General features: G+C 40.1%; 1 protein-coding gene across 1 annotated transcript in view; it reads left to right on the top strand.

The window, feature by feature from the left end:
- Window positions 1-25824, top strand: part of LOC113670143 (uncharacterized) — a 34110-nt gene that overhangs the window by 1741 nt on the left and 6545 nt on the right. The window contains exons 4-33 of the mRNA XM_027186235.2: window positions 1485-1715; window positions 2378-2692; window positions 2985-3280; window positions 5142-5280; window positions 6077-6342; window positions 6719-6854; window positions 7508-7924; window positions 8287-8397; window positions 9223-9479; window positions 10458-10575; window positions 10665-10913; window positions 11707-11988; window positions 12257-12364; window positions 12763-13065; window positions 13280-13451; window positions 13722-13900; window positions 14226-14344; window positions 14635-14705; window positions 15183-15334; window positions 15970-16278; window positions 17491-17856; window positions 18578-18877; window positions 19993-20310; window positions 20627-20923; window positions 21816-22121; window positions 22560-22868; window positions 23544-23673; window positions 24175-24398; window positions 24653-25003; window positions 25274-25570. Of these exons, the coding sequence (XP_027042036.2) occupies window positions 1485-1715; window positions 2378-2692; window positions 2985-3280; window positions 5142-5280; window positions 6077-6342; window positions 6719-6854; window positions 7508-7924; window positions 8287-8397; window positions 9223-9479; window positions 10458-10575; window positions 10665-10913; window positions 11707-11988; window positions 12257-12364; window positions 12763-13065; window positions 13280-13451; window positions 13722-13900; window positions 14226-14344; window positions 14635-14705; window positions 15183-15334; window positions 15970-16278; window positions 17491-17856; window positions 18578-18877; window positions 19993-20310; window positions 20627-20923; window positions 21816-22121; window positions 22560-22868; window positions 23544-23673; window positions 24175-24398; window positions 24653-25003; window positions 25274-25570 (7128 nt within the window). The remainder of the gene's footprint in view (window positions 1-1484; window positions 1716-2377; window positions 2693-2984; window positions 3281-5141; window positions 5281-6076; window positions 6343-6718; window positions 6855-7507; window positions 7925-8286; window positions 8398-9222; window positions 9480-10457; window positions 10576-10664; window positions 10914-11706; window positions 11989-12256; window positions 12365-12762; window positions 13066-13279; window positions 13452-13721; window positions 13901-14225; window positions 14345-14634; window positions 14706-15182; window positions 15335-15969; window positions 16279-17490; window positions 17857-18577; window positions 18878-19992; window positions 20311-20626; window positions 20924-21815; window positions 22122-22559; window positions 22869-23543; window positions 23674-24174; window positions 24399-24652; window positions 25004-25273; window positions 25571-25824) is intronic.

Below are 25824 nucleotides of genomic sequence, written 5' to 3'. Positions count from 1 at the left end.
AGTCTTTCTTTCCGCTTAATGAAGTTCTCGTCCTTTCAGTAACTCTAGGGAAAGACCTTCTTAAAAAAATTCAAAGAAACAAACAACTTATCCTCGATAGATGATCGTCTGGTATTCCGTATTGCCATTATATTGGGTCTCATCGACTGATTTCCAAAACTTCGGTTCATTCCGATTCTTGGACATAGTGAAGGGGGTTAATTAAGTTGGATGCTTTTCAGCATAGCTTCAAGGGTATTTTTCTCCTTTTGTCCATCCTCTAAATCCAAACCTTATAGGTCCATTTAATCTTGATTCGCTAAAAGAAAATCTCTTGAAAGTTCTTTCGTGTGATGTTGAAACCCAAAAAACCAGACTAATTTACATTTTGAATAACTTCTTATGGCTACCATTACAACTTCACGCCGAGTCAATCAAGTATTCATTTATTCGAGTTATTGTTCTTGTCGTTTACCTTCCGTGAAGAAACCACGAGCGGAATTCCTTTGAGTTAGGTGCGATATCTTTCTATTGTTTCAAGTTTTTTTGCTTGATTAACTTTTTAATCCCCATTGTTATTTGATGAGTATAAAATTTCTCCATGACATACTCGGACTTGCCTCTTAAATTTGCAGCATTTGCGGGAATGCTTACAGGTCTTAGAAAGCGAGGCGGCAACTCTGGTTGCGGTAATATATTTTCGGTCCCTATTACAAAGTAAACAAGGTAGATAAATTTGAAGTTGATTAAAGGTTATAAATACCTGATCTCCAGTGTTATTTATTTACTTATTCAATACTACCTTGCCTTGAAAATAATTTCGCGTTTAGCGCATTTCTGCCAAAGATATTTTTTAAGAACTCAATTAATTCATTCGGTATTATCAAGAACGGCGCTCTGCGATCAAGAGTGAACGACTCTTCAAAATGTAAACAACGCAAGCGGTGAATGACACAGATTTATGAGAGTGTAATTTCACTTTTTTTTTTACGTTTTCGCTTGACTTTCAGTTTTATTTTTTTGTTAAAGACGTTAAACGAAACCTCGCGTGACAATAGAAAGATGGCTACTCAACAGCGGCTTGCTCTGTACTTCGAAAACTTCGGAAGAAAAAAAATCCTGTCTCGGTCTACAGTGGTCGAAATTTCTCGTTCAAGATCTCTTTTTGAAGCTCTCAAAACTCTCGGTTTTAAAAAATACATATCCAAGTCGAAGAAGTTTCGCGAAAGACGTAAATCCATAAACTTCCATCACAATATTTGCTATAATTCTCTGCAGTTTCATCGACACATTTAGAACAAAAGGATACGTTTAAACCTTCGCGGCCCAAGACAGCTTAATTAAGCCATTGTTCTATTCCTTTGAATTCGCTTCTGAGTCTTCCGCCATAAAGTCTCACGTCATTTCAACCGAGTCATCGTAAGCATCTCCTACTTCTTTCAAGAGGGTACCCGCCAGCAACCATCTAAATATCTCAAAACATGAACCTTTTTTTTTTCCAACAGGGTTTCTATCAGAGGTCATTGGTGACAATAACCTCCATCAAACTGTGTTGAAGCGTTGGTTGGATGAAGTGGTCGACCCTGATTTGCGGTGGGTAAACTGTTACCGAGCTTCAGAACATGGCTGGAATGCGTCCATATTCCACGCTCGATGCGATTTCAAAGGTCCTTCGGTGACTCTTGTCAGAGTAAAGGATTTTGTATTCGGAGGATTCACAGACCAAGACTGGGGAGGTGAGAGTTTTAGGTTATCGACATGCTTATTAATTCGAATATTTATCATTTTATAAGAGGTTACTCATCGGCCAATAACCTTCTATCTTCCAACTTGAGCTGACCTATTAGCCAGCTGGTAAACTGACCAACTAATTCATTAACAAAAGTACCGTTGTTACGTACCAAACAGCTACTCAGCCTTGAAATGATTAGCTAACTACCTCAGTCACTTACCGATCCAACCAACCAGAGAATAAGTCAATAAAATAACCAGCCAGGTATTCAGCAAGTTAACAAGCCTGACATCAACCAGCACCAAAGCTACCGATGAAATCAATGTAAACAGTGCAACCCGACCAGCAACTAACAAATAGCCAAACAACCAATGCAACGCATTGGCTAAGCGCCAAATCAGCCAATCAATTAATCATTTAATCGACCAATCTATCAATTAGCGGTCGATAAATCGATCAATCAATGAAACAGTCATCCTGTAGAAAACCAAATCTAAAACCGTCAACCCACCCATCATCCAACAAACCAACTTAAAAACTCATCAACCAGACCCATCAATTGCCAACTAAGTTGATCACCTCCTTATTTCAAGTCAATTTATCCCTTTCCGTCTATACCTTACTAATCCGTTTACCGACGATTTAATTTTACCTTATTTCCCAAAGGTTCTCCTGGACCAAGAAAGAGTCAAGACTCTTTTCTCTTCCTACTTAGTAACGACAAAGACAAGGGATTAAAAGTGAAACTTGATATAAACGACTCTTCACATGCAATTCGCAATGATCCTTCTTATGGACCGTGGTTTGGTAAAAGCGACTTGGTAATCAGTGATATGGCTGCGTATAATATCAACTCTAGCAGTTGTCTTGGTGAATCCTATAACTTACCAGATGATCTTGTGTCCGGTAGCGTTGACACCCACAATTATTTGGCTGGTAGTAGGTACTTTATGCCTGAAGAAGTGGAAGTGTTTCATATAGGTAAGAACTAATCAATTGCAAAAAAAGCTGGAATTTATGACGTCCCATTCAAATACCGACAGAACTGGTAGAAAAGTATTTGTCCAAGACACAAACACTTACCAATGTCGTTAAATCTGTCTCACGAATATTGCTATAAGCAAATCTTTAACATGCACTGCAAGAACTATTTTTCTCCAACAAGGGCGGAAAGCAGGTTTTAAATTACGCCTACGGGGAAATTCACACTTCAACCGAATCCGTTCATTTTTGGAAGTAAATTTGCAGCATCTTTTTTTTTTTTGTGATCAAGAATGCTTCCATCCCCTTGGTATGAGCAATGGAGAGATTGCCAATGATCAGATCACAGGGGCGACAGGTAACTATTCAAAAAACCATGCACCGTGGCAAGCTAGACTCAACATTTCTCCGGGGAAGACCTGGATTCCTATAAGAAAGCAGGCTAAGTTGGTGGTAGACTTGGGTTCTCCTCGGCGAATCCTTGCTGTAGATGCACATGGTAATAGAAATGCTAGCAATCCTAAGTATCCAACAGAATTTGGATTTTGGTATAGCCCGTCAAGTCAGGACCGCACACTTTTGATGGAGGTAAGTTGGTCATTTAAAATCCGTTCTTAGCTCTTTCACTCCCAGGATCTCATTGGTAATTCTCCTTACAGTCTTTCATACAATTCGTATGATGCTAGTCCTGAGAATTTGGTGTTGGATCAACTAATAATTCCCTAATTGATAATCCTCTTTAATTCTCGTCACTTGACAGGTTGATATTGTATTGATATTTATGTAATGGTGTAGTTTGATCGTCTGGGTGAGTGTAGTCCTGAGAAGGACTGTTGTCGGTAGTGGTGACTAACGTTTCGACAACCTGAGCGGAAGTCATCATCAGAGTCAAGTGAAAGGTTGTTGTCAGTCGAATGTACTTAGTCTGGTTTGTGCATACTGATTGGTCAGTTTTGCCGTGATGTTATTGGCTGTTCAAACCATTTACTGTATTAATATTGTGAGGAGAAATTCTGTCTTGGTCACTCATGGCAGTTTAAGTAACATCTCCATCCTGGGCCATCTTTGTGATTCCTTAAGGCCCTGATGACTAATTTCAGTCTCCTTTTCGTGGGTGTGATATCTTGCATGCAGTCTCCTTTACGTTAAGAGAAGTTTTGGACTTTGCGAATAGTGATAATACATCGTAAGGCGGTTCATTCTAATTGAGAGAGTCACGCTGATTTTCGGTGGTATAACCCGCACAAATGAATTCCTATCGCTACCCAGATGTCAAACGAAGCTTTCGAAGGTGTTTCTTCTTGTAGTATGCAAGATGCATGTCACAGGAAACCTAATATTGGCCTTATTAACCAAAACTTTTTCTGTAACTCAATGGCCGAGCATCAGAGCATAAAATCCGACGGTCCTAGCTTACGTTTTGCCGTACCTTCCACCCCCCCCCCCCCCAGATGAAACAGAGGCGAGGGAACTTCTACGCATTCTACGCAAATCTGACACTAACCGTGTTCCGTGACGTCACTCTTTTGCAAGAAATAATATAACGAATTTTTATTGTTAACCTCTTTTGCCGTTTTTTTTCGTCAATTCTGATCGGTTAGAGTTATAAAACTGTAATAAAACTGTAATTTATTTCCATACTATCAAACATGATGGTGAACAAAGTGCATTCATGGTCAACTTTTCAGAAAACAGCGATTTACGACGAGGTTTTAAGGCAAGTTTGCGCGATTTCTGGGATAAAGACATTTCAAGAAGAACAACAGAAAGCCATAGATATGTTTTTAGAAGGTAACGATGTCTCTGTTTCGTTACCAACTGGCAACGGAAAATCTTTAATATATCAAGCAGCGCCAGGTGTTATCGATGGCCTCTCTCCCCCAAAAGAAACCGGTCACTATATTTATTGTGCCGCCCGTTAAAGCTCTCAGACAAGACCAGGGCCCAGTTTTATAAGGGGCAGATAACGCTATCCAACGGATAAGTGATAGCAAATCGTATAGCGTTATCCAACGGATTGACATTTATCCAGTGGATAGCGTTATCCAACCTTCGAACAACCGGGGCCAGGTGTACCATCTTAATTTACTTGGGCGAAGAGGATTGTCCGTCTCTTTGCGAACGGTGCTGCGAAGCTGTTAAATTAAAGCTAGTTATTTCTTGCAGCGATTCTTCGCAAAAAAATATTATCAAGTGATATTATTTTGCATAAATAAGAGTGACGTCCCGGAACACGATTAGTGTCAGGTTTGCGGAGAAGTTTCCTCTCTTCCGTTTCACCTTGGGGGGGAGGGGGGAGGGTACGGCTACACGTGGGTTACGACCATCTGAGAATCGACTACTGATGGGGAATCAGAGTTTCTTACTTTGTCCTACGCTCTTGACAAGAAAAAAACAGTTTTCTCTTAGCCAGATGTGTTGAAATACTTCCATCATTCCTCATTTGCAGGGTCTCACCTTAGAGGATGAATCTTCAATCAAGCGTTTTATCTTTTCGCCATCGATCGTTGCACAAAAGCTTTTTGTTGAAACCGTGAATTGCAACGTCGAATGTGCGTTTGCTATGGAAATTTATGGATGTTCGGCGGGTGAGTCTGAAAGATGTTGCCAAATGAAATCCCTTTTTCAATAGATAAACATCCCATAAGTTTAAAATCAGTGTTAATAACAGTTTGGAGTTATAGGTTGGTATAAGTCTTTGTATAGAGATTCTGTGGATACGAATATCTCTGGGAAGAAGTGGAAGAGATGACCATGGGGTGGGGAAGGTATTGGACTGCAAACGCCGACGTATTTTCTGCAAGAGATAATTAATGTTCTCTTGTTTCTGGTTGTTGCTCGTTCAACGGCGTTAAAACAAATAACATTTCAAGGCTAGGAATATATACTACTGAGTTGATTTTATAACCAATTACAGAGTGACCTCATTTTCAGAGACACCCTTAGTACCAAGCAGCTGAGTATTCTCATGTAGATAGGGTGTTTTATCAATTTTAACAATAAGGAAATAAAATGAAAAGATAACCTAGCGTATTTCTAAGGTGTAGGACCAAAGTGTGTGTCAACTTAACTTCTGAGAAACTGTTATTAAAATGCAAGTTAGTCTTTTCTTTAAAAACAGCTAAGTGTTCTCCCACCTTGATCTTAAAACTAGGAGAAAACGCCTGGTATATATTTTTGTGGCATTTTCATTCATGTAAATCGTTTATACCACGTGCTTGTGATAGAGTCCAAAGTCATACGAAGAGGCTGGTGTTGACACTAAACAGCTAACTAATTGGTTTTTTATCACGAGTTATTGATGAAAAAATTGCGATTCTCTTAACATCATGAGTATGTTGTCTTGTTCTAAAATAAAGCGCTCTATCTGCAATATTTTATTAGGTTCTTGTGGAGAAGAGCTCCCTATTAAAAAATTCTCAGCTTCTTCCTTTGCGCAATCTAACAAGCCAAGCGAAGCTCGTTTCAACTCTTCCACCTGTTGGAAACCCAGTGATGCTAGTGGTGGTGAAGATTACTTGGAGATTGACCTAGGAATTATTAAGGTCTTAAGCGCTATTACAACGGAAGGAAACATTCAGTACAATCTCCAGTACAGTACGGACGAAATCAGCTGGAAGTATTATCCAGACTTCAGCGGTTCTACAAAGGTATATACAGATTGACCAGTTCATACAGGTTCCACCGAATAGGGTAATAACAATAAACGCAGCACCACAGTTTCTTTAGAAACTTACCCCCTTTATTCATATACGCCTTACTCTCCGGCGGAGATGGAAAGCATAGAAAAGATACCTTATAAATTATTTTTGTTTCTTGGGACGTTGTTCTCACCTGTCGAGATTATAGTATCGTATTGAGATACGAGCGTATCGTCTCGCAAGGGTCATAACTTAGGCTTGAATAGCTCTATAAACTAAATGAAAAATCATCAAATTAGTGCATTTGCATCCTACACAAGAATGTTAAATTGGTAAACCAGGTGGTTTCGTACTGAACTTTAAATGGACGTGATTTCTCTTTAAGGTGTTTACTGTAGAGGGAGTGACCACTGTGAGCATCAAACCTATGGTACAAGCACGAATTCTTCGGGTTTATCCAATCAGCAGTGACACCTGTTTAAAAATTAAACTTAGTGGCTGTAGATCTTTCAAAGGAACAGGTAAGTAGTTTTAGAAACTGTGCTATAGCTGTCGTTACAGTTTTGTTTTCTTAACTTGCTTGAAGAGATAGTAGCCCTAAATTTTAAAGAAAATGAAAAAAGTTAATACGCATAGCTGCGTTGAACTGTTTCTTAACTCTTGCACTTATGCGTCAATCAATTCGACGCTTCAACTTTCCCTCCAGCAACCCTTGCGGCATTTGAACTTTGGAAGATTGGTTAGATGTAAAATTTTGTTCAAATGCCTTACCCAAGAGCCGGATTTGGTCGTCTGTTTTTTTGTTTGTTTGTTTTGTTTTGTTTTGTTTTTTTTATAAAAAGCAAGATCAGCGACCGTGACTTTCTTGTAAACCTTTTTCCTGAGCCATCTGCTCGCAAAAAAGAACTTTTTGCCTTGAAACACCTCCATATTAAAAGATAGAACATTAATTTCGCTGGAAATAATTAACAGGTTCGGTTTGAATCCCCATCTCACCCAGGCAAAGTTAAAATTCCCCACCCCCCCCGGAATGCGCATGGATTGCCCGGATTGGGGGGGGGGGTGGTTAAGGTTCGAATTTATCAGTGCATTAGATGAGATACCATAATCACTCGTCGAAATTTGTATAAACTGATCACTTTTAAAACTGTGAATTGTTTAATTCAATCTTTAGACACCGCCATTATGTCCTCGGGAAGATATCCATTTAATGAAACTGGAATGCTAATTAATAAATCTTCAACGGCACTGAAGGCACAATATCACTCCACCATGGGTAGTTATGTGGAGACAAAAGAGCCGTTTACCTCGATCGATTGGACTCGGGTTACGTTTCGGCTGAAGAAAAACGACGAAGCGTTAATATACTTAAACAACGTGGAGGTCGATCAAGATAAATACAAAAGTGGCCGCTCTGCTGCTTATAAGTCGAATTCTGCCAAAGTTATAAATTTAGCCAGTATGTCTTCTTGGGGCAACGTGTCATCCTCTCAGATGTGGGCTGTCGAGAATATTCAACTGTCTGATCTTAGTTTGTGGATAGGTTCTATTGGTGAAGCGTTTGCTGAAAGAAAGCTGCGTGCGATGTTAGGTACAGCTTTTTCAAAATTTTTCTTAAGGTGCTAGTAAGTGATACATATTTATAACTTCACTATCTGTTTAAATTACGAAGCTTTAAAGTCAAACGCTTTGATTTGTGGGAACCTTCTAAACCTTGACCGGTATATAGAATGTATTCAGATAATAAAGATGAGGAGAGTTGTGTTGAAAAGCTATGGACAAGAAGGGGTGGCATGTTTCCAATCAAAATATATCGCATAGACTCTGACCACGTTTTCCTTTCACTGTGGGCCATTCATTTTGAATTGTTTTGTCATAGTTGCAAACACAATGAATCATTCCCATAAATAATCTTTCTTAGGCTCATGAAGTCATTGTACCTTATTTTCTCAGAAGTGTGCGACTTCGATGATTCACCTTGTTCTTGGAAAATAGGAAATTGGACGAAAAGGAAGGGCAATGTTCCTAGTGAGGGGACTGGACCGCCCAGTGACGCTATTGATAGTAAGTGCACTGGTCACGGGTGAAGTTCTTCAAGTTTCACTTTCATCAAAAGGGAGTTTAAATTTCCGATGACTTCGCCAGGGTAAACCTTGCTTTTAAAAAAAATTCTCCTGGCAATTTTTAGGAGTAGCTCAATGTTTTTGACATACCTAACGGCGCCAGAACTCCCGTTTCGTGAATTCAATGTTAAATTCGTCAGGGATTTCGATCTCAGACTACGCAAACTTTGGTTATATTACGTTTTTGTTTTGCTGAGGGAGGGTGGGAAATGCACAGATTTTGAAAGCGCACGTGCAAAGGTATTTTATTGCTTATTAAATCTTTTGTTTCGCTGCCTTCACATTTCAGTCATCATGGTGGATCTCTTGACCCTTTCTGTAATATCTAGGTGTGATTAGCATATAATACTCCTTACAGCACAGTCTTTAATAGCACGTGAAGGTCATGAGAATATGCACACTTATGTTAGGGCCAAAAGGTCCACGCTCGAGTGCTGTGAGACACTGGACAGTCGAAGTGCCTCTCCTACACCAGGAGATTGCTACAAATGGTGATAGGTAAGTTATCAGGGAAACCTGACGACTTACTGTGGGTTTTGTACGAGAGAGTCAGTGACGTGCCATCTAATGAGAGAAGCAAGCCGACCGGTCGCCTTATGCTTCAGAAACCGGATTAAGAGCTGGTGCCGTGTAAGCCCTGCATTCGGTCTATTTTAAAACGACTCTTCTGTGTTCGACACGTAATTGGCTGTATTTTCCATACCATAACACTGCAAAAAGGTTCAACTTTGCACCAGATGTAACCAATTTTTTTTCCCATTTCTAGACTTTTACATACACCTGGAGTCGTCTTATCCTCGCATAAAAGGTGACAGTATCCGCCTTGAGAGTCCAGTTGTAGTGCCTGCCTACAAATGTTTGTCTTTTAAATATTCCATGCGGGGAAAGCACGTGGGCCGTTTGACAGTTTACATACAGCGTGGTAAAAAGTCTGACCCAGTGGCTAAATGGAGACTTAGCGGAGATCAAGGAAACCTTTGGGAACGAGGGAAATTGAAATTACAGCGGCAACGTCCTTTTAAGGCAAGGACAATTATAAGAAATCGGTCGAGGTCTATTTAGTTCGTTTGTTATATGGATGGTTATTTTAGGTTGTTTATGCAGCAATTCAAAATAGATCGGAATTGGCCTTTTAAGGAAAGGAACGTCCGAATCCAATTTTATTCAGGTTGCATAGTACCTTGTAATTCTCGTCGCAATTTTGAAATATTGTCCCGGGTTGGCAATGTTGGTAGAAGTACAGTAAGGTAGCCTGAAAAAACAAAATAACAACAACAAAAAGAATTCAACGTTGAGAGGAGGGCCGGTTGTCGCAATAAGAATAAACAAGGCTTGTATTTTAATTTGTGAAGTCCAAGATTCTTTTGCTCGTTTTTAATTTTGTTTGCTTTCTTAGTTTTGGTAACTTAAGGTTCCCTTATCAGTCTCTCCGTGTGTCTGTCTATCTGTCTGCCTGTCTACCTCTCTGTCCGTATGTTTTTCTATCTACCTGCCTGCTTGCCTGTCTGCTTGTCTACCTGTCTGCCTGCCTGCCTGCTCATCTGCTTGCCTGTCTGCTTGTCTACCTGTCTGCCTGCCTGCCTGCTCATCTGCCTGCCCCCCTGCTTGCTTATCTTCTTCTTGCCTGCCTACGTGTCTTTTAGACCGTTCGAAAATCCTGGGGTAGGGCCTACCTTGTCTATCTATCTGCCTGTTTGCCTGTCTATCTGTCTGCCTGTCTGCCTTTCTACGTGTATATCTGTCTGTCTGCCGGTCTGCCTCTCTGCCTATTTGTCTGTCTGCCTGCCTGCCTGCCTGCCTGCCTGCCTGCCTGTCTGCCTGTCTGCCTGTCTGCCTGTCTGCCTGTCTGCCTGTCTGCCTGTCTGCCTGTCTGCCTGTCTGCCTGCCTGCCTACCTGTCTGTCGGTCTGTCTGTCAATTTTCCGTTCTTTGCTAGATCCCGCTAAACCAGTTAAATTATTATAAATTAGATGTTAATTGTCACTCTAACCTCCTGATATAGGTGATATTTGAGGCAGTTGTAGGGGACGGTTTCCTTGGAGATATTGCCCTCGATAACGTAGAACTGTCAACGAATACTTGTAATTACTACCCAGACTACGCAGAAAGTTCCTCTCAAGGTACGTTAAGAACTTATTTTTTAACTTAATTGCCATTTAAGGAAATGAATTTATTCGACTGTCCATGTATCAAATCGTGATCATTTCAGCTCCAGCCTTAGAAAAGTCCGCGATCATTGGTCACCTTTCCACATTGAAATCGTCGCTGTTGCGAGCACTTCATACGGCTCGTGGGAAGAATGACACCTGGGTGCCTTGCTACCGAGGTCTTGTCGACGGAAGAGACATCGAAAACTTTTACTCTAAGTGCGGCGAGAAAGAAGCAACGGTCACAATAGTGCGAGTTAACAACTACATCTTTGGTGGATACACTGAAGTTGGCTGGAACGAGGTTCGGGGTTAGTTGATCACTTGATAGCAATTGAATGATACACCAATTACCCACACTTGGAAATAAGTACCAAGTGTATCTACGACGCATATGAAACCCAGGCATCAACAGATTCCTAATTATTCACACACCTTCTTTCCTATGATACCTTTTCGTCGACTTACCTTCTAACCAACCACTTCCCATCTTTCCCTCTATTTTATCATCATTTACCAACTTTGTCAACAGGCCACGTACCTACCTACCTAATACCTTACCGTCCTTCTTGCCTGAGTACCGACACACCCTTCGACCCACGCCATTTACGAACAGTACTTTGCATGCTTAGTTAAATTATGATCTTCGGCCAATTCCTTCCACTCCTACAACTTTTACGCAATTTAGAAGAACCTCCTTCTCCCCAAGATTGCTAAATCTAACCCTGAAGTTAAATAGGGAGAGCTCATGTTTGTATCAGGGTTTGGGAGAGCTGGGCACACATTGACACAGCCAGGTATACGTAAAAATGAAGCGTCCCGAATTAATTTTCTTTATTTCTTACAGGTCTGCACACTGTAGTTACCTAACCAAGGCATCCCGTTTCATTACAGTTACCTGTCCACCTACCCGCCTCTCTTAGTTTTTCTATTCCTCTATAGTAATGTAATTCAGTTTGCTTTACTCGTCCCAATACTGTTTCCACTGATTGGTCCCTACCTAGCTTTCTGCCCATCTGCATGCTTACCTGTTCACTTCCTATTTTCACTGCTCCCCCCCCCCCATAGTAAAACAATTCTTTAATTTCCTTGTTTCGTTCGCAGAGAGAGGGATCGCTGTTAACACAGGTGCGTTTCTATTCAGCTTGAACAACAGCTATGTCAAAGATTTCGAAATATTCCCTATTAGAAGTGACAAACGACATGAGGCACAACGTGTGAGGCCACATGAGGGACCAACATTTGGTGATGGTGATCTTTCATTGAAGACGATGTCAGTTGGCTCCATTCAACACGGAAATTCATTCGAAAACTGGAATGGCTTGTTTTTGCCTGTACACACAGAGAATTTTAGCATTTCTGACATTGAAGTGTTATACCCCAAAGGTAACCCAGTTTAGAAACGTAAGTGACCAGTTGTTCCTCACATGTATATTGCAGGGCTTTTTTTTTTTTTTTGCTTTTTGAAGAAAAAGAAAACAGAAAAAACTCTTTATTTAGGTCAGCTTGTATTGTAAACTTGGTTGATAAAAACAAAATTCTTCCTATATATTGGGAGTTAGGTTAATTTTTTCTTGTCGCTGTAGAAATGCATCTGCATTTTCCGAGAGTAGCTATTTTATAGAGATTTCAATCAATATTTTCTGAAAACCAGACAGTTTGTGCAAAGAGCCATGCAACCACTACGAGGGAAACTGTGATGAAATTACTACCAAGTGTGTTTGTGATTGGACAGAGCGCAATGTGGAGTGGTGTTTGGAAGGTGAGGAATTTTATTGTAGAAAACAGCATAACGTTTCATCGCTACGACGTTTTTCACGTGGGTCTCTTATTACATTCATTGATTTTTACTGATGATCAAAACTATACAAAAATTCTGGAAAGTGATCGATTAGCAGCAGCCATTTGCGCGCGTGAATTGCGAAATTCTATCTTCAAGCGACGGGCAGTATTGCTTCTCCTGGGTGCCATTCCTATATACATTGATCTGTTATTTTTATTAGCTCGCTACTAAATTAAAAAGGCCCATTTTAGAATGGTGTAGTTTTTGCAAGGTTTCAAACATGTTTACACCATGAGATATCTTAAGAAAGATCAAATCAATAACGCAAGGATATCATCAAGAAGAAGATTTCCTTTTGTGCCCATGACTTTGAACAGGTGATCCGAAAAAGATTATCAATCTCTACCACGATGCTATGTCCTACTGGGCTTTGGACTCTGTCGAAGATTTAAAGGACCGCGCAAGACTGGGTTGGGGAGAGGCGCACGGTACGGTGAGCCTAGTCGCTAAGGGTCTTAGTGGCCAGGCCATACAGCTAGACGGTGTGAGTGGATGGGTCGACCTCGGAAATCATGGCACCTTTTGTCAAATACGGAAGTGTTCCGAAGATTTTAGTATTTCTATGTGGATGAAGTATTATCCTAGGGAGAACGGCGACAATGAGACCTTCCTGCATTTCGGTAAGTTGAAGATGACAGTAGCTCGTTGAAGTTCAAAGCACCTTTTTTCTTTTCACTTTTTGTAAGAATCGGTACTAAATATAACTCAGTATCTTAAAATATATTCGTAACGAAGAGGACTGGGTCCTTGTTGGATTCAATGTTGTTTTGCAAGGGATTACAAAAATCTTCCAGAATGTATATGCACGCGCAAACTTGTTGTTCTTCTCTCTAGATAACGGGTTTACAGTGGCACAATTATTTTACGAAGCGAAATCAAAGCTAGTCGGACTCTCTATTAGCACAAGCTCATTGGGGGCTTCTTACAGATTTTCAGTTGCAAAGGGATTTTGGACACATCTGGGTTTCTCCTGGGAGAGTAAGGAAAAATCTCTTAACATCCAAAAGTAAGTCTTTCTTTTGTACAGGTTTAAGAATAGATCGAGTCCTGTTATTCGGAATGGAATGTGCCGGACTACCGGATACGTGCGTAGGCAAAGAATGCTTCTGGAGGAGAAGCTGTGACAATTTAATTTCCTCAGGTTCTGGACAAATAATCTTAAAAGGAAGACGTTGCCAAAATTTTTCATGGGAAACGTTATTGGAAAAAGATCTCAAGTATACTTAAGCCGTAATATTAAAATTTATATTAACAACAAATCGATGTTAACCATTAGGAATGGGGAAACAGTTGTCAGTCGGAAAGTGTGTGACCCATGCAGTACTCCTTCCGCAAACGGTCCATCGCTCACGATTGGTGCTGGATCTTTCCCCAGTGCCTCGTTTGACGAGATTGCAATTTGGAGCATGTCTCTTGAGAAAGACAGATTTGTGAAAATTTACAACACATATAGAGGTATCTAAGGGAAATGTCGATTTAAAAAAAAAGTAAAAAGCAGATAGGCCTCAATGGCTCACAGCGGATCCATTGAGAAAGTAGTATTTAAAAGTCTTGCTCTCCGTTAAATCTGTAAAACGTCAACTAGAAGATCGGCGTATATATTTTCTTAGTATTTTGATGGGAACTTGATTGAAAACCTAACTCTTGTCGAACTCGTTCTCAAATGTTAGGGTCTTGCTTATCATGATCTAGTGCCATCGTTCGATCTTCTTTGGTATTTGTCATACATAAATAATTTTATGTGCTGATTGTTGTTTGAATGCCCTTTCGTCGTTTAAAGGTCCCGAAAAACTTCATGTTGAGTTGTCACTTCAGTCTACCGAGATCTCCTGGAGTGATGATTTCCATGATCCAGAATCTAAAAATTTTTCAGCGCTTTTTCAAGTCTTAAGGAAAGAGGTTTGTTACTGGAACTATGAAAACATAATGACAACACCATAACCGCACTTGGGACTTTTAAGCACCTCTAGGCCTGTGCCGGAGGGGCCCTAGTCTTAAGATCATTGAGCTAGTTGAAATTTTCTGAAAATTTAATTTTCCCTTGTTTTTGTTTTATATCAATCATTTATTATTTAAATTTTTACCTTTTTTATTATCTGTGGATGGATGTTAGTTAGCAGACTTCCACTGAGTTCCGTCCTTTTTCACGAAAAGATAAAATAATCCATTGACATCCTCTCTTTTTTCAGATCGTTACCTTCTATTCGAGCATGCAAGAAGTTAACATAACTTCAGAAAACATATTTTTATCAGGATGCTGGTAGGCTGTTGGTTACTTATACGAATACATGAGAACATTTTTAGACTCAGTTATCTGGTTTCCTACCGACAATTTTGCACGTACCACGTGTGTTTCTGGATTGTTTATTATCTCGGAATTAGGCATCTACAGGAATGAAGGACTTAGCTTCGAGAAACCTCCTTGGAATTAATCATCACTTATTATTTCTCTTAAGACAAGGACTGCAAAGCCCATAGTATTCGATAATCCGAGATAGTTATACATCTAAAAGGTCAATATATGAAATTATCAAATCGAGAGTGCGCTCTAGAACTACTCAAAATTAAAGAACAAGAGGAGTCGAACGACCAATTAGAACTGCCCTGGTCCGTTGCAAGATGGAAGATTCTACCTCACTATTTATGAACACTTTTTAGCTATTACTGATCAAAAACGTTTCATTTGTAAATAAAGAAGTCTGTGAGTTGTTAGCTGAGAAAATTTTTCTTTCTGCAGGGACGATGGTGGACTGGTGACATGTAACTTGACCCTTCATTATGACAGTGCAGGATACAAACAGCTTGGTTTCCTATTGGATAATTGGATTCCTCGCGCAAACCTATTTAATGTCTCTGGAATCGTACTCCTCAGAAGTAGAAATGACAACGGTTTGTTATGTCGACTTTACGATGAATTTTCAAGTGTGTGCATGTCCCTTCGTGGTCTTTATGTCTCTTGGTATTATTGGTACCTAAATGAATGTTTGTCAAATTGAATCAACCATAACAGCTAACGAAAGGCCAATACTTTTTTCTGAATTTACTACGCAATTTGATTTCAGTTTTCCATATAAATTTATTAGCCTGAAGTCCATCTGTTTGTCAATCAGTCAATCTCTATCTGTCCGGCTGTCCGTCACTCCATCGGTCAATCTGCCGGTCTAACTATCTGTTTGTCATTCTGTCGCTCTGTCAATCTCTCAGTCTGTCAGCCTGTCTATCTGTCTGTCTGTCTGTCTGTCTGTCTGTATGTCAGTCTGTCGGCCTCTGTCTGTCTGTCAGCCTGTCTGACTATCTGTATATCTGTTTGTCTCTCTACTTTTCCTTCCATCCTCTCTTTTATTTTTTCTTTTCATCCGCTCCTTCTATCCGTTTGCTGTTTAGTATTAGCGTGTTTCGACTGATACCTTCATGGATATTTTTTCTGTTACAATTTTTTTTTCTGTTACTGTTTTAGCTCTTTAGCTTCTAAATGAAAATTACATTACTTAAGTCTCTTTTATTGTAATGCTGACGCTTGTTAGTTCCAAGTACCCCAGTCTCCGGATTAAAGGCTCTAGCTACTGGTCCACACTCAGTCGAGGTGTCCTGGAATACACCATCCGATGAAGACATTCCTGGCATATTAGTTGGTTATGTGGTTGACTACAAAGAAACATCAACAGTCAGTGACCAGTGGACAAGAATAAAGGTCGATGATACGAAAGGGCTTTCTCCCAACTTAAACATTACACATCTGGAAGCTTACACAAAATACACTGTAAATGTATCAACAGTTAGTCTTGAGGGTGAAGGAATAAGCGCTAGTATAACCATAGCCACAAACGAAACAGGTACGTAAGCATGTGAAATGCTTGAATTTGACCTTATTCTTAAATTGCTCGTCCATTTTATTCACTGAAAAAAAGTCAAGCAACGATATGTAAAGCCTTTATACAAGCCCACGTGGCTCATAAGCATGAAGCGGCTAGGAGTATTGCTACTCCCCCCTGGATGGGATGCTAATCTATCGCAGGGTTACCCCCAGCATATTTGCTGTTACCCATTTCTACACCTGGGTGCAGAGAAACACTGTGAGAGTAAAGTGTCTTGCCTAAGAACACAACAGAGACTCCGGCCAGGGCTCGAGCACATTAACCATAAGGCCACCACACCACCACCATGTGAAATGCTTGAATTTCCAGACCTTACTCTTAAATTGCTCGTCCATTTTACTCACTGAAAAAAAAGTCAATCAACTATATAGTAAAAATTTATCTCGAACTGTCTGTGGACCAGAAAAAACGATTAGAGAACATGTTGACTTTTCCTAGATACGTTAATCAAAATATTGGGAAAACTTTACTTCGTGAGTTCCGAGAAAAGCCATATGTTGTCATGACAACAATATGTCATGACAACAATATGTCATGACAACAATATTCTTCCGAAATCAAAATATACGTGTGACGCATTTTCTAGTTAACGCCCTCCAAATTGCAAGAAAGGCCATATGTTGTCATTATTGAATATGTGAAGCAAGTATTTCTTCCCTAATTAAAATATACTTGGGAAGCCTTTGCTTGTTAACGCCCTCCAAATTGCGAAAAATGCGATCGAATTGTGTTGCTTTTTTAAAATCGAGTGAAGCGTTGGAAAACAAAGATCAGCCATCGTTCCCCAGAGTTCTTATCCAATCCGTTGTTCCCTATTGGAATACTAAAAATAATGATGATAATAAGACTTTATTTATTGAGGGTAACACTAAACACTTACAGACTAATAAACTCGTGGCCATTAAATTACAACAAATCGAAAACTGATTAACGTGATAAATAAACAGAAACCCCAACTTGTAGAAGGCAGAGAAGTTGGCTATACACAAAGTGCAGCCAAGGAATTGAACTCGGTGTAACAGAGAACAAATCCTGTGAGCAGCCGGGTGGAGGGCCTTCAACCAACCATTCGGCCACACTGCCTCCATCCATTCATGTACTATTTCCTACTGCTTTTCGCGTTCTTTTGAATATGAGCCTTAAAATATGTCTAATTTTCTCCTCATTTAGCTCCTCCCTGGCCCGTGGTCAACGTAGTCGCGTCTGCCACCAGTCCCATTAGCATCAGGATATCCTGGGACCCTTCGAGTCATTCGGAACATACCCCGGGGTTAGTGCGGGGACACCGGATCTTCTTCACCAAAGCTGAAGATATTATCAGCCAAACTGTATATGAAACTAAGTACGGTGACAATATAACGAACTATGTCGTAAGGGAGATGGCGTTGAGGAATGAGACGGTTTTCCATGCAGGATTGACTACTTATGACATTAAGGGTTTACAGCCGTACACCAATTACTGTCTGTGGATTACAGTGTTCACTGTGGCTGATAGTCCTAACAGCCGTGCTGTGTGCTTGTTGACAGATGAAGACCGTGAGTCTATAAAAATCTATGAATGAGGGTCGAAAGTTATGGATCAATATTGCTATCAAAGCAACTGCGGATCTACCCCTCCATAAAACAACAACAGTCAACAATTCAGGATTAGTGTTGAGTTAGGGGAGGGGTAGGTGCGCAGTTGCTTAGCTTCTTAAAGCTTCATCCAAACAAATCTAGGATTGCTTTTCACTTCTCTGCACTCTTTGATCAGCCAGACTGAATCAAAGTTCGGGTCTTCCTTTAATTGGATGACTTGTAGCTCCCAGTCCTCCCCACCATTCAACATCTGATCCAATCGCGGCCTGCTCTCGGGGACGGTAAGAACTTGGATTCCCATCGGCTCCTTGTAGTTTTTTTTCGTTATTCTGATTGGCCTTTGGTTCAAGTTTCACAATACTCCGACAAAAAAGGTTCTAAAACCATTCGGTATCCATAAAACAACGGAGAGTTTTAGATTTCATGGTTTGTTTGGAGGTGGTGTTAGGAGTCGAACGTAAGAAGGTGTATTTCCACTCTTTTGCAAGCACCTTACCCTGATAGTCAATTGACCCATACATATCATAGTGTAACTAAACATATTTTTTCCCCGATCAAACTTGCCGATGAAGTAGAAGCACAAGGGAACGAAATATTCTGCATTTGATATGAACAAAATGCACAATGTAGTACGCATTTTGAAAACTAAATATTCTTCTCTTCGTTTCTTTTTCTTCAGTTCCTGTTGAAAGTCCAGTGATTCACAATATGGTTTCACTCGAACCCACCTCCTGTTCATTTCACTGGACTCCAATTCCCATCTACCAACGTAAAGTTGTGTTACTGGGGTATAGGATTGAGTACACGTCTTTGAATCACTCCACGAATCCTTCAAATGTTACAACAAGCTCCAATAAAACAAACTTTGTTCTCAGTGGTCTAAAACCTTACACCAACTACTCGATTAAATTAGCCGAACTTACTTCAAAAGGCACTGGAAATTACAGCAGCCCAGTCGAATGTTTTACCATGGGGGATAGTAAGTAACTCTTTCGATAACTTTTAAACAAATATCTTTTCGTAAATAGTAAATATTATTTATACTATAATAGACAGTATAACAGATATTGTTTTAAGATTCTGGACTCTGCTTCCACAAGCTTCCAATTGAAAATTAAGGAAGCCATGCACATCCTTTGGGAGCAGCCGTCTTTAAACTCCCAGGTCAAACATCTTAATTTATCCCTTTCATACTAATTAGTCTCCCTTCGTAGCTTAAATAGTTTCACTTTTTTTGTTACTCTTGTTAACATCTCACTATGTTGTATTATTTTTTGGCATAATTTCATTTGATTTCTCATTATACAACTGACGATGGATGATGTTTCATCCGAAACATGTTTTGTTTTCATTAAAAAATAGTTTAAAAGAAAGTGAACTTCAAAAGCATCGCGCAGTTAATCAAAGTGATATCTTCGTGCTGTTACGAAGCCTTAATAAATATAAAAATAGTGGAATGCTTCCAAAGTGCACACCTCCAATAAAAAAATGTCCGTGGCTCTTTACAACAATAGTGCAAAAAGAAAAATTAAAAAAAAAAACCATAATAATAATAAGCGAAGTTCGCCTAAGGCTTAATGAATAGTGTTAAATAACCTCCTCGACGAAGTCTCACACCAAACTTAGTATTAAATTTTCTTCTATCGGTTTAGTTATTTCCTCGATAATATTGGCAAAAAATGATGCAGGGTTGAAGTGTTCTCCCTTATTTTACGCATGACAGGTAAAATAAATTTTCAAACCGGTAAAGGAATCCTTTTACCTGTTGAATTTTCAAGAATTCCAATCACTTTTAAACGTTAATGAGAGGTTCTACAGGCGGTAAATTTTACCGTTTATTGCCTGAAAAGGAGAACATCGAGGGTTGTCGCCAAATTTTTTTATTGGTTTTCCTAAGAATTCGAGGGTACCGTGAGAGTCGAGTGTTTTTTTTTTTTTGCCTAAAAGCACGGAAACCATGAATTTCTACGACCTGAGCCGAATAATTTCGACTTACATCTTAGTGCGTTAACTCTCTGAGACACTACGCCTCCGAAATCCTTGAGAAATTATGGATTGTTAGATATGAGTAATATCTTATCCTTACCTTGACAGAGCCATCAGCTAGCCCCACGGGTCTCTCAGTTGAATCTGCCACGCCGACCAGCTGCGAAGTGGCCTGGAATGATATACCTAAACAGTTTGTCAACGGTGAACTGTTCAGTTATGAAGTTTACGTGGTAAAAAATGACTCCGCTGACCAATCATCGGCTGACGAACTCTCCATAGTAGCGCTTGTGTGCCACAGTTCTCCCAGAGTGAAGATCAACTCGCTACATTCATTTACCTCATACAATATTAAAGTGGCTGTGCACAATAACATTGGCAAGGGGAATTTTAGTGAAGCGGTTGAATGTCTCACGAACGAAACAGGTAAGGTGGGAATGCTGCATTCATTTATTTTATTAGTTATTTGTTTATTTCAGGGATATTTGTTTCCGATCTGACTACCAACGGGCGCTGCAGAAAGTAAGAAAGAACTTTTGTTTGATACCGCAGTCATTATCTTTGTCGTGACGTAATATGACTTAATATATGTTACATCGGTGCGACGCTCGGCCGGGCGAGACAACACTTTTGTTCATGAATCCCGAGAGCTTACACTCGTTGTAAGGTTTTTCACAAAACTTATCTACTACAATTCGCGTGAATAAACTATTTCGATATTATCTTCTTTTACCTCTCTTAGCACCCACTTTGCCTCCACAAAACATCAAAGGATACAGCACAAGTGCGCATAGCATCATGGTCTCATGGGATCCAGTCCCCGAGTCAGGAAGAAACGGTATCGTTAGAGAGTACCGCATAGAATACTCGACGGAGGATAGTAACATCTTACCAATTTATGTGCAAGCGGGAATTGAAGTTATGTGTAAAGAGCTACTCGGATTGCAGCCTTTCTCGAATTACACCATAAAGATGGCCGCCAAAACTGTTACCTATGGTAACTACAGCGAGCCTATCTTTGTCACCTCTGGAGAACTCGGTAAGGAATATTTTGTTTCCTTTTCAATCATTACTATCGAAACCATTCGTATTATCCTTAAGGCTGTGTAATCCGTGCGCTGGCGATCAAACCTTCACTCGAGCGCATGCCATCATTGTATTGCAATCCGAGCACAGAAATAAGATTACAAATCTCAGATTGAAAATACAAACGCAGAAGTTAAATACAAAGGATTTAGCCTGTAAATTATATATACAAGGAAGAATTTTGTTTGTATTAGAAAATACGATGAGAGAAATGATTTCATCAAAAGTGAAATCGCAAAATGAAGAATATTTGGTGCGAACTGCTGTGATTTAATATCGATATGTTATCGGGACAAAGGTCACTGCCGAAAGAGACTGGTTCAATGGGACAGCAGGTTTTTTTTTTTTTCATCTAGCTCGAAGGTGGAGGTCTAAACGTGTATGAAAAAGATGTTACTTGCCTCTTTTAAAATTGTCACGCAAAGGAACAAGTGTCAGTTGACTCTAGAGATTTCTTTATTAGTCCTTAGGCTTCTGGGCCCTGTTGTACAAAAGGGCGGATAACGCTATCCAACAGATAAATAACTATTCGGCGGATTAGTGATAGCAAAATGTATAGCGTTATCCACCGGACAGAGTTTTATTCAGTGGATAGTGTTATCCAACCTTCGCACAACTGGGGCCTGGAATTTTGTCCACAATTGGTCAATGCGTACAAGTACGGTATGATAATCCCCTCCTTTAAAAGCGACTTTTTCTATAGGAATGAAGGACAAAGCAGGGGGGGATGAAAAGAAGGCTATCAAGAAGATTAAGAATGAGAGTGTCACTTTTGAGCTAATTAAAGATATTTTAATACTTCCTCCTACTCACTCTTTTTTTTTTGCTGTTTTCAAATACCTCAGCTCCTACCACGTCACCGAAAATCACCGAATATTACAACACCAGCGCCCGCAGTATCTTTGTCAAGTGGAGTCCCCTACCAGGGCCACTATACGGAGTCTTGCGTGGTTATCGAATCATCTATAAGAATCTGAACGACTCACAAAGTGAAGATCAAAATATAACTGTTGATGCAGATACATTGTCTTCTGAAATAAGAGAGCTTGAGATCGACTCAAAGTATAAAATCCGGGTGTTAGCATTCACAGTGGCTGACGGTAACGCAAGCCTACCAGTTGTGGTTTCCACGGACAGCAAAATTCTCCCGCGTAAGTTGCTCAGACGAAACCTTTAAGAGTGACTAGCATCTAATTTCTCCTTTCAGTCATATTGTTGAATCAAACATCATCTTGGGTGATATACAAGTTTTCCTTTTCAGTGCCTTAGGAAATGTCTAGAGAACAGTATGGTGAATAATTTAGGCAAACTGATGTTGGAGTGTGATGGTTTAAGCTACGTGACTTAGCAAACGTTCATTCTAGATAGAAGCGATGTAAAGAAGTTTCTCTTTTTCCCATCTTATGGCAATCTATTACAATGAATAAGAGCGGTAAACGCATTTTCAATTGGTCTGGTTATGGTATCATTTGGAACTTAGAAGCGTGGATTCTGAAGCAAAGTTCTCTCTTTTGATAAATGTTTATTTGCATTGTTAATATCGTAACTGGTGGAAGCAGATATGATTGACGAATTTTGTCACTTTTTAGCGCCGGATCGGGTTCCTGAAAATTTAGGCCTGAGCAACAAAACTTCTACAAGCTGTGTTCTGTCTTGGGATGGCGTTACAAACACGCACACAGACCCCGACGGAGCTGTAACAGGTTACTATATATATTACAGAAAAGCTGGTTCCAATGACACGTTTGATGAGGTAGATGTCACAGAAGCAAACAAGACGGTCTTTACTGTGGGAAACCTTGAAAAATACGCCGAGTACGAGTTTAGCATTGTTGCTTATAACATCTATGGCAAAGGAAATGCAAGTGATACCTTTCATTGCAAGACAGCGGAGGACGGTATGTGCTCACTCACGTTGAATGATAAATTCTCACAGCGCAATGCAGGGTTTTTTTAACGATAACTGCGAGAATCTGTTGGTGCATTAGACAATGTTGTATCATGTAATTTGTTGATGGTGTAAGGAGAAGCTGCGGATTGCTTTGGAGTGTGAAACGAAACGAAACGAAAATTACCTATGGCCTGATAAATATTCTGCAACTTTAATGTGCCATCCTCGCTAGACGGGCATTTAGTACTGAAAGAATTATTCCAGTTGATAAATCGCTGAAAGAACTTTGAAAATAGAGAAAGATTTCCCCATGAGGAATTGAACCTCAGACATTCGGAATCCGCGCACCGATGCTCAACTACTGAGTCACAGAGACTCTATGGTGGGCGAGGCCTATTATGAAGTTCATATGACACGCGTCCTGCATACTTCATACTTCTACATAAATTGCTGATCTTAGCAGTATGTAGGACGCGTATCATCCACAAATTAAGAGTGAAAAAAGCTTAGTTTATGGGTTCTCATCAGCCACTACTTGACGCAAAAGGAGACTTTCTTTCCCTTAATGCGTTTAAAAAAAACCTTACAAGGGAGCTGCAGAACTATATAATCAAATGGATCCTCATAACGTGCTTTAGTTTTAATTGCGGTAATTAAGCCATGAACATATTTTACTCCTTAGCTCCGAGTTCCCCTCCTCGCAATCTCAGATTTGCTTATGTCAAACCGCGGGAAGCAACGATAGAGTGGGATATTCCAGCGGCGGAAGACTGGAATGGGGTTATACGGGGATTTACCATCATGTATTACAGGTATGATTAATTAACTTAGATTTGCTGGGAGGAAACGCACAGCAAGAGATTTTTAGTGTACACTGCAGAGGAACTTTATTGGCTTATTCGATTGCAAACTTCTCAGTCATATTACAAATGAGCATTAAATCGGGCCTTAGATAAGGAGGGCTGATTCTATCATGCTTCATTCCGAGACCAAAGGCGGAACGGGCATGGGTCTGTTTGATGGGATTTAAGGCAACATACTGTGTTCTTACAAAACCTCTCTCTACCTTGAGGTTCATCAGACCGAATATCGAAGGGCTAACGCTCGAAACATCACCTTTTGAAACTCTTTACGGTTGCCAATTAACATTATCAACTCAGATGATGAAAAAAAAATGATCTTGTGATGCCAATCCCCCTCCCCTTATTCCAACAGCACAGCACCACAGTTTCTCTGGAAACTTACTCTTTATTTTTTTCCCAGTCTTTTCTGATCAGTTTTTTTGTTTGCCTGTTTGTTTCTTATCTATGCAGAAAGGATAAAGGGAATTCCACGGCCGAGTATAGGCGTATACCACTTAGCGAGTTAAACGTACAGCTAACCGGGTCAGGATCTCTGAGAAGAAAACGAGCCACAGAATTCTCATGGACCTTGTCTGACCTTGATGAATACACTCTGTATAGCATCCGAATTCTGATGTACACCACTGGTGACAGCGAGTACAGTATCCCTTTAGAGATACGAACAGCAGAAGCAGGTAGCTCATGAGTTGTTACGGGTTTTTGGGGAATGGAAAGTCATTGGCAAATTCAGGGGGAGGGAAAGATTCTAGGCGAGGGAGGAGGTTCAGATCCCCCTCCCTAGATCATACCTCTGGGGTTATATTTTAAATACTTATCTGACGCTACATTCTTGCAACGACAAGATCGCGTTTTACTTATATACAATATTATTGTCATCATTGTTATTATTATTATTATTATTATTGTTATCATTTTTATAATTCTACAGCCCCGTCCTCTCCCCCCACGGGAGTCTCCGCCGTCAACAACGAAAGCTCCACGAGTTTACTAGTCACGTGGTCTCAAGTCCCGTATGAGGACCGTAATGGCGTTATAAGAGGTTTTGTAGTCGCCTATTGGTTAGTTGATGATCCAAGTAATGTTCAGTACGTTAATATGTCCAGTAGTACCTCAGGTGCTAGTGCTGACAAAAGAAGGAGAAAGAGGGCCTCAGATGATTCCTTTGAGCATACCTTGACAGGACTCAGAATTTGGACCCATTACCATGTTAAAGTTGCCGCGTTTACAATCAGCCGGGGACCATTCAGTGAGCCTTACATGGCGCGGACGGACGAAGGAGGTATTGCCATAAAACAATCAAGTATTTATTTGCATTAATTATGATTCAGTGGCTGAAACAAAATTATTTCTATTGACAGTTTTAAATGATAAGAGAAAAAAAAGCGATAGACGATTTATTATATTATTACTCTGTTCCTGGAGTCCAGTGTTAAATAGCGCGATAGGGGTGAAGGAGCGAAAAACTCGGGGGTGGCCTAGCGCGACCCAACCTGACCTGACCCATATTATTTTATATTACATCCATGCTTTCAACCGATTTCTCTTCCAGTCCCTTGTCTCCCACCACAAGACGTCACATTCGATGTCCCGGGTCTGACTTCACTCCTAACAAAGTGGAAACCAGTCCCTGAGCACTGCCACAATGGAATAATTCTCGGATACAGAGTCAAGTATCGGCGGCTGGATGGGGTCGCAGGGGAGAGGGTTGAAAACACAACCGCTGACATACTATACGCGTTTCTTTTTGATCTGGATACTTTTGCCAATTACACCATTGGGATCGTCGCATTTACAAGGAAGGGTGAGGGGAATGCTACTTTGGATCTGGCATTACCGGACAACCTGGGTGAGTGTTTGGAGAAGAAGGAGTAAAATTAGGGATATGTTCCGCCAAAAATAATGTAGTTTTCGTGGTATTGAGTCTTATACACCATCATGTTTACGCCAACAAAATATGTTTAGTTAAACCGGGTTAAACTGAATGAAAATTCGACACAGACAAAAACTGAATTTTCCATGGGGTTTCCAGTACTCACTAACTTGTATTTTCAATGTGCCAAATATGAATTCAGTAAACATCGGTTTAAGCAGCTTCTATGA

This window comes from Pocillopora damicornis, chromosome 14 (assembly GCF_964200805.1).
Source record: "Pocillopora damicornis chromosome 14, jaPocDami1.2, whole genome shotgun sequence".
Taxonomy (NCBI): Eukaryota; Metazoa; Cnidaria; class Anthozoa; order Scleractinia; family Pocilloporidae; genus Pocillopora; species Pocillopora damicornis.
This window is presented reverse-complemented; position numbering and strand designations above follow the sequence as displayed.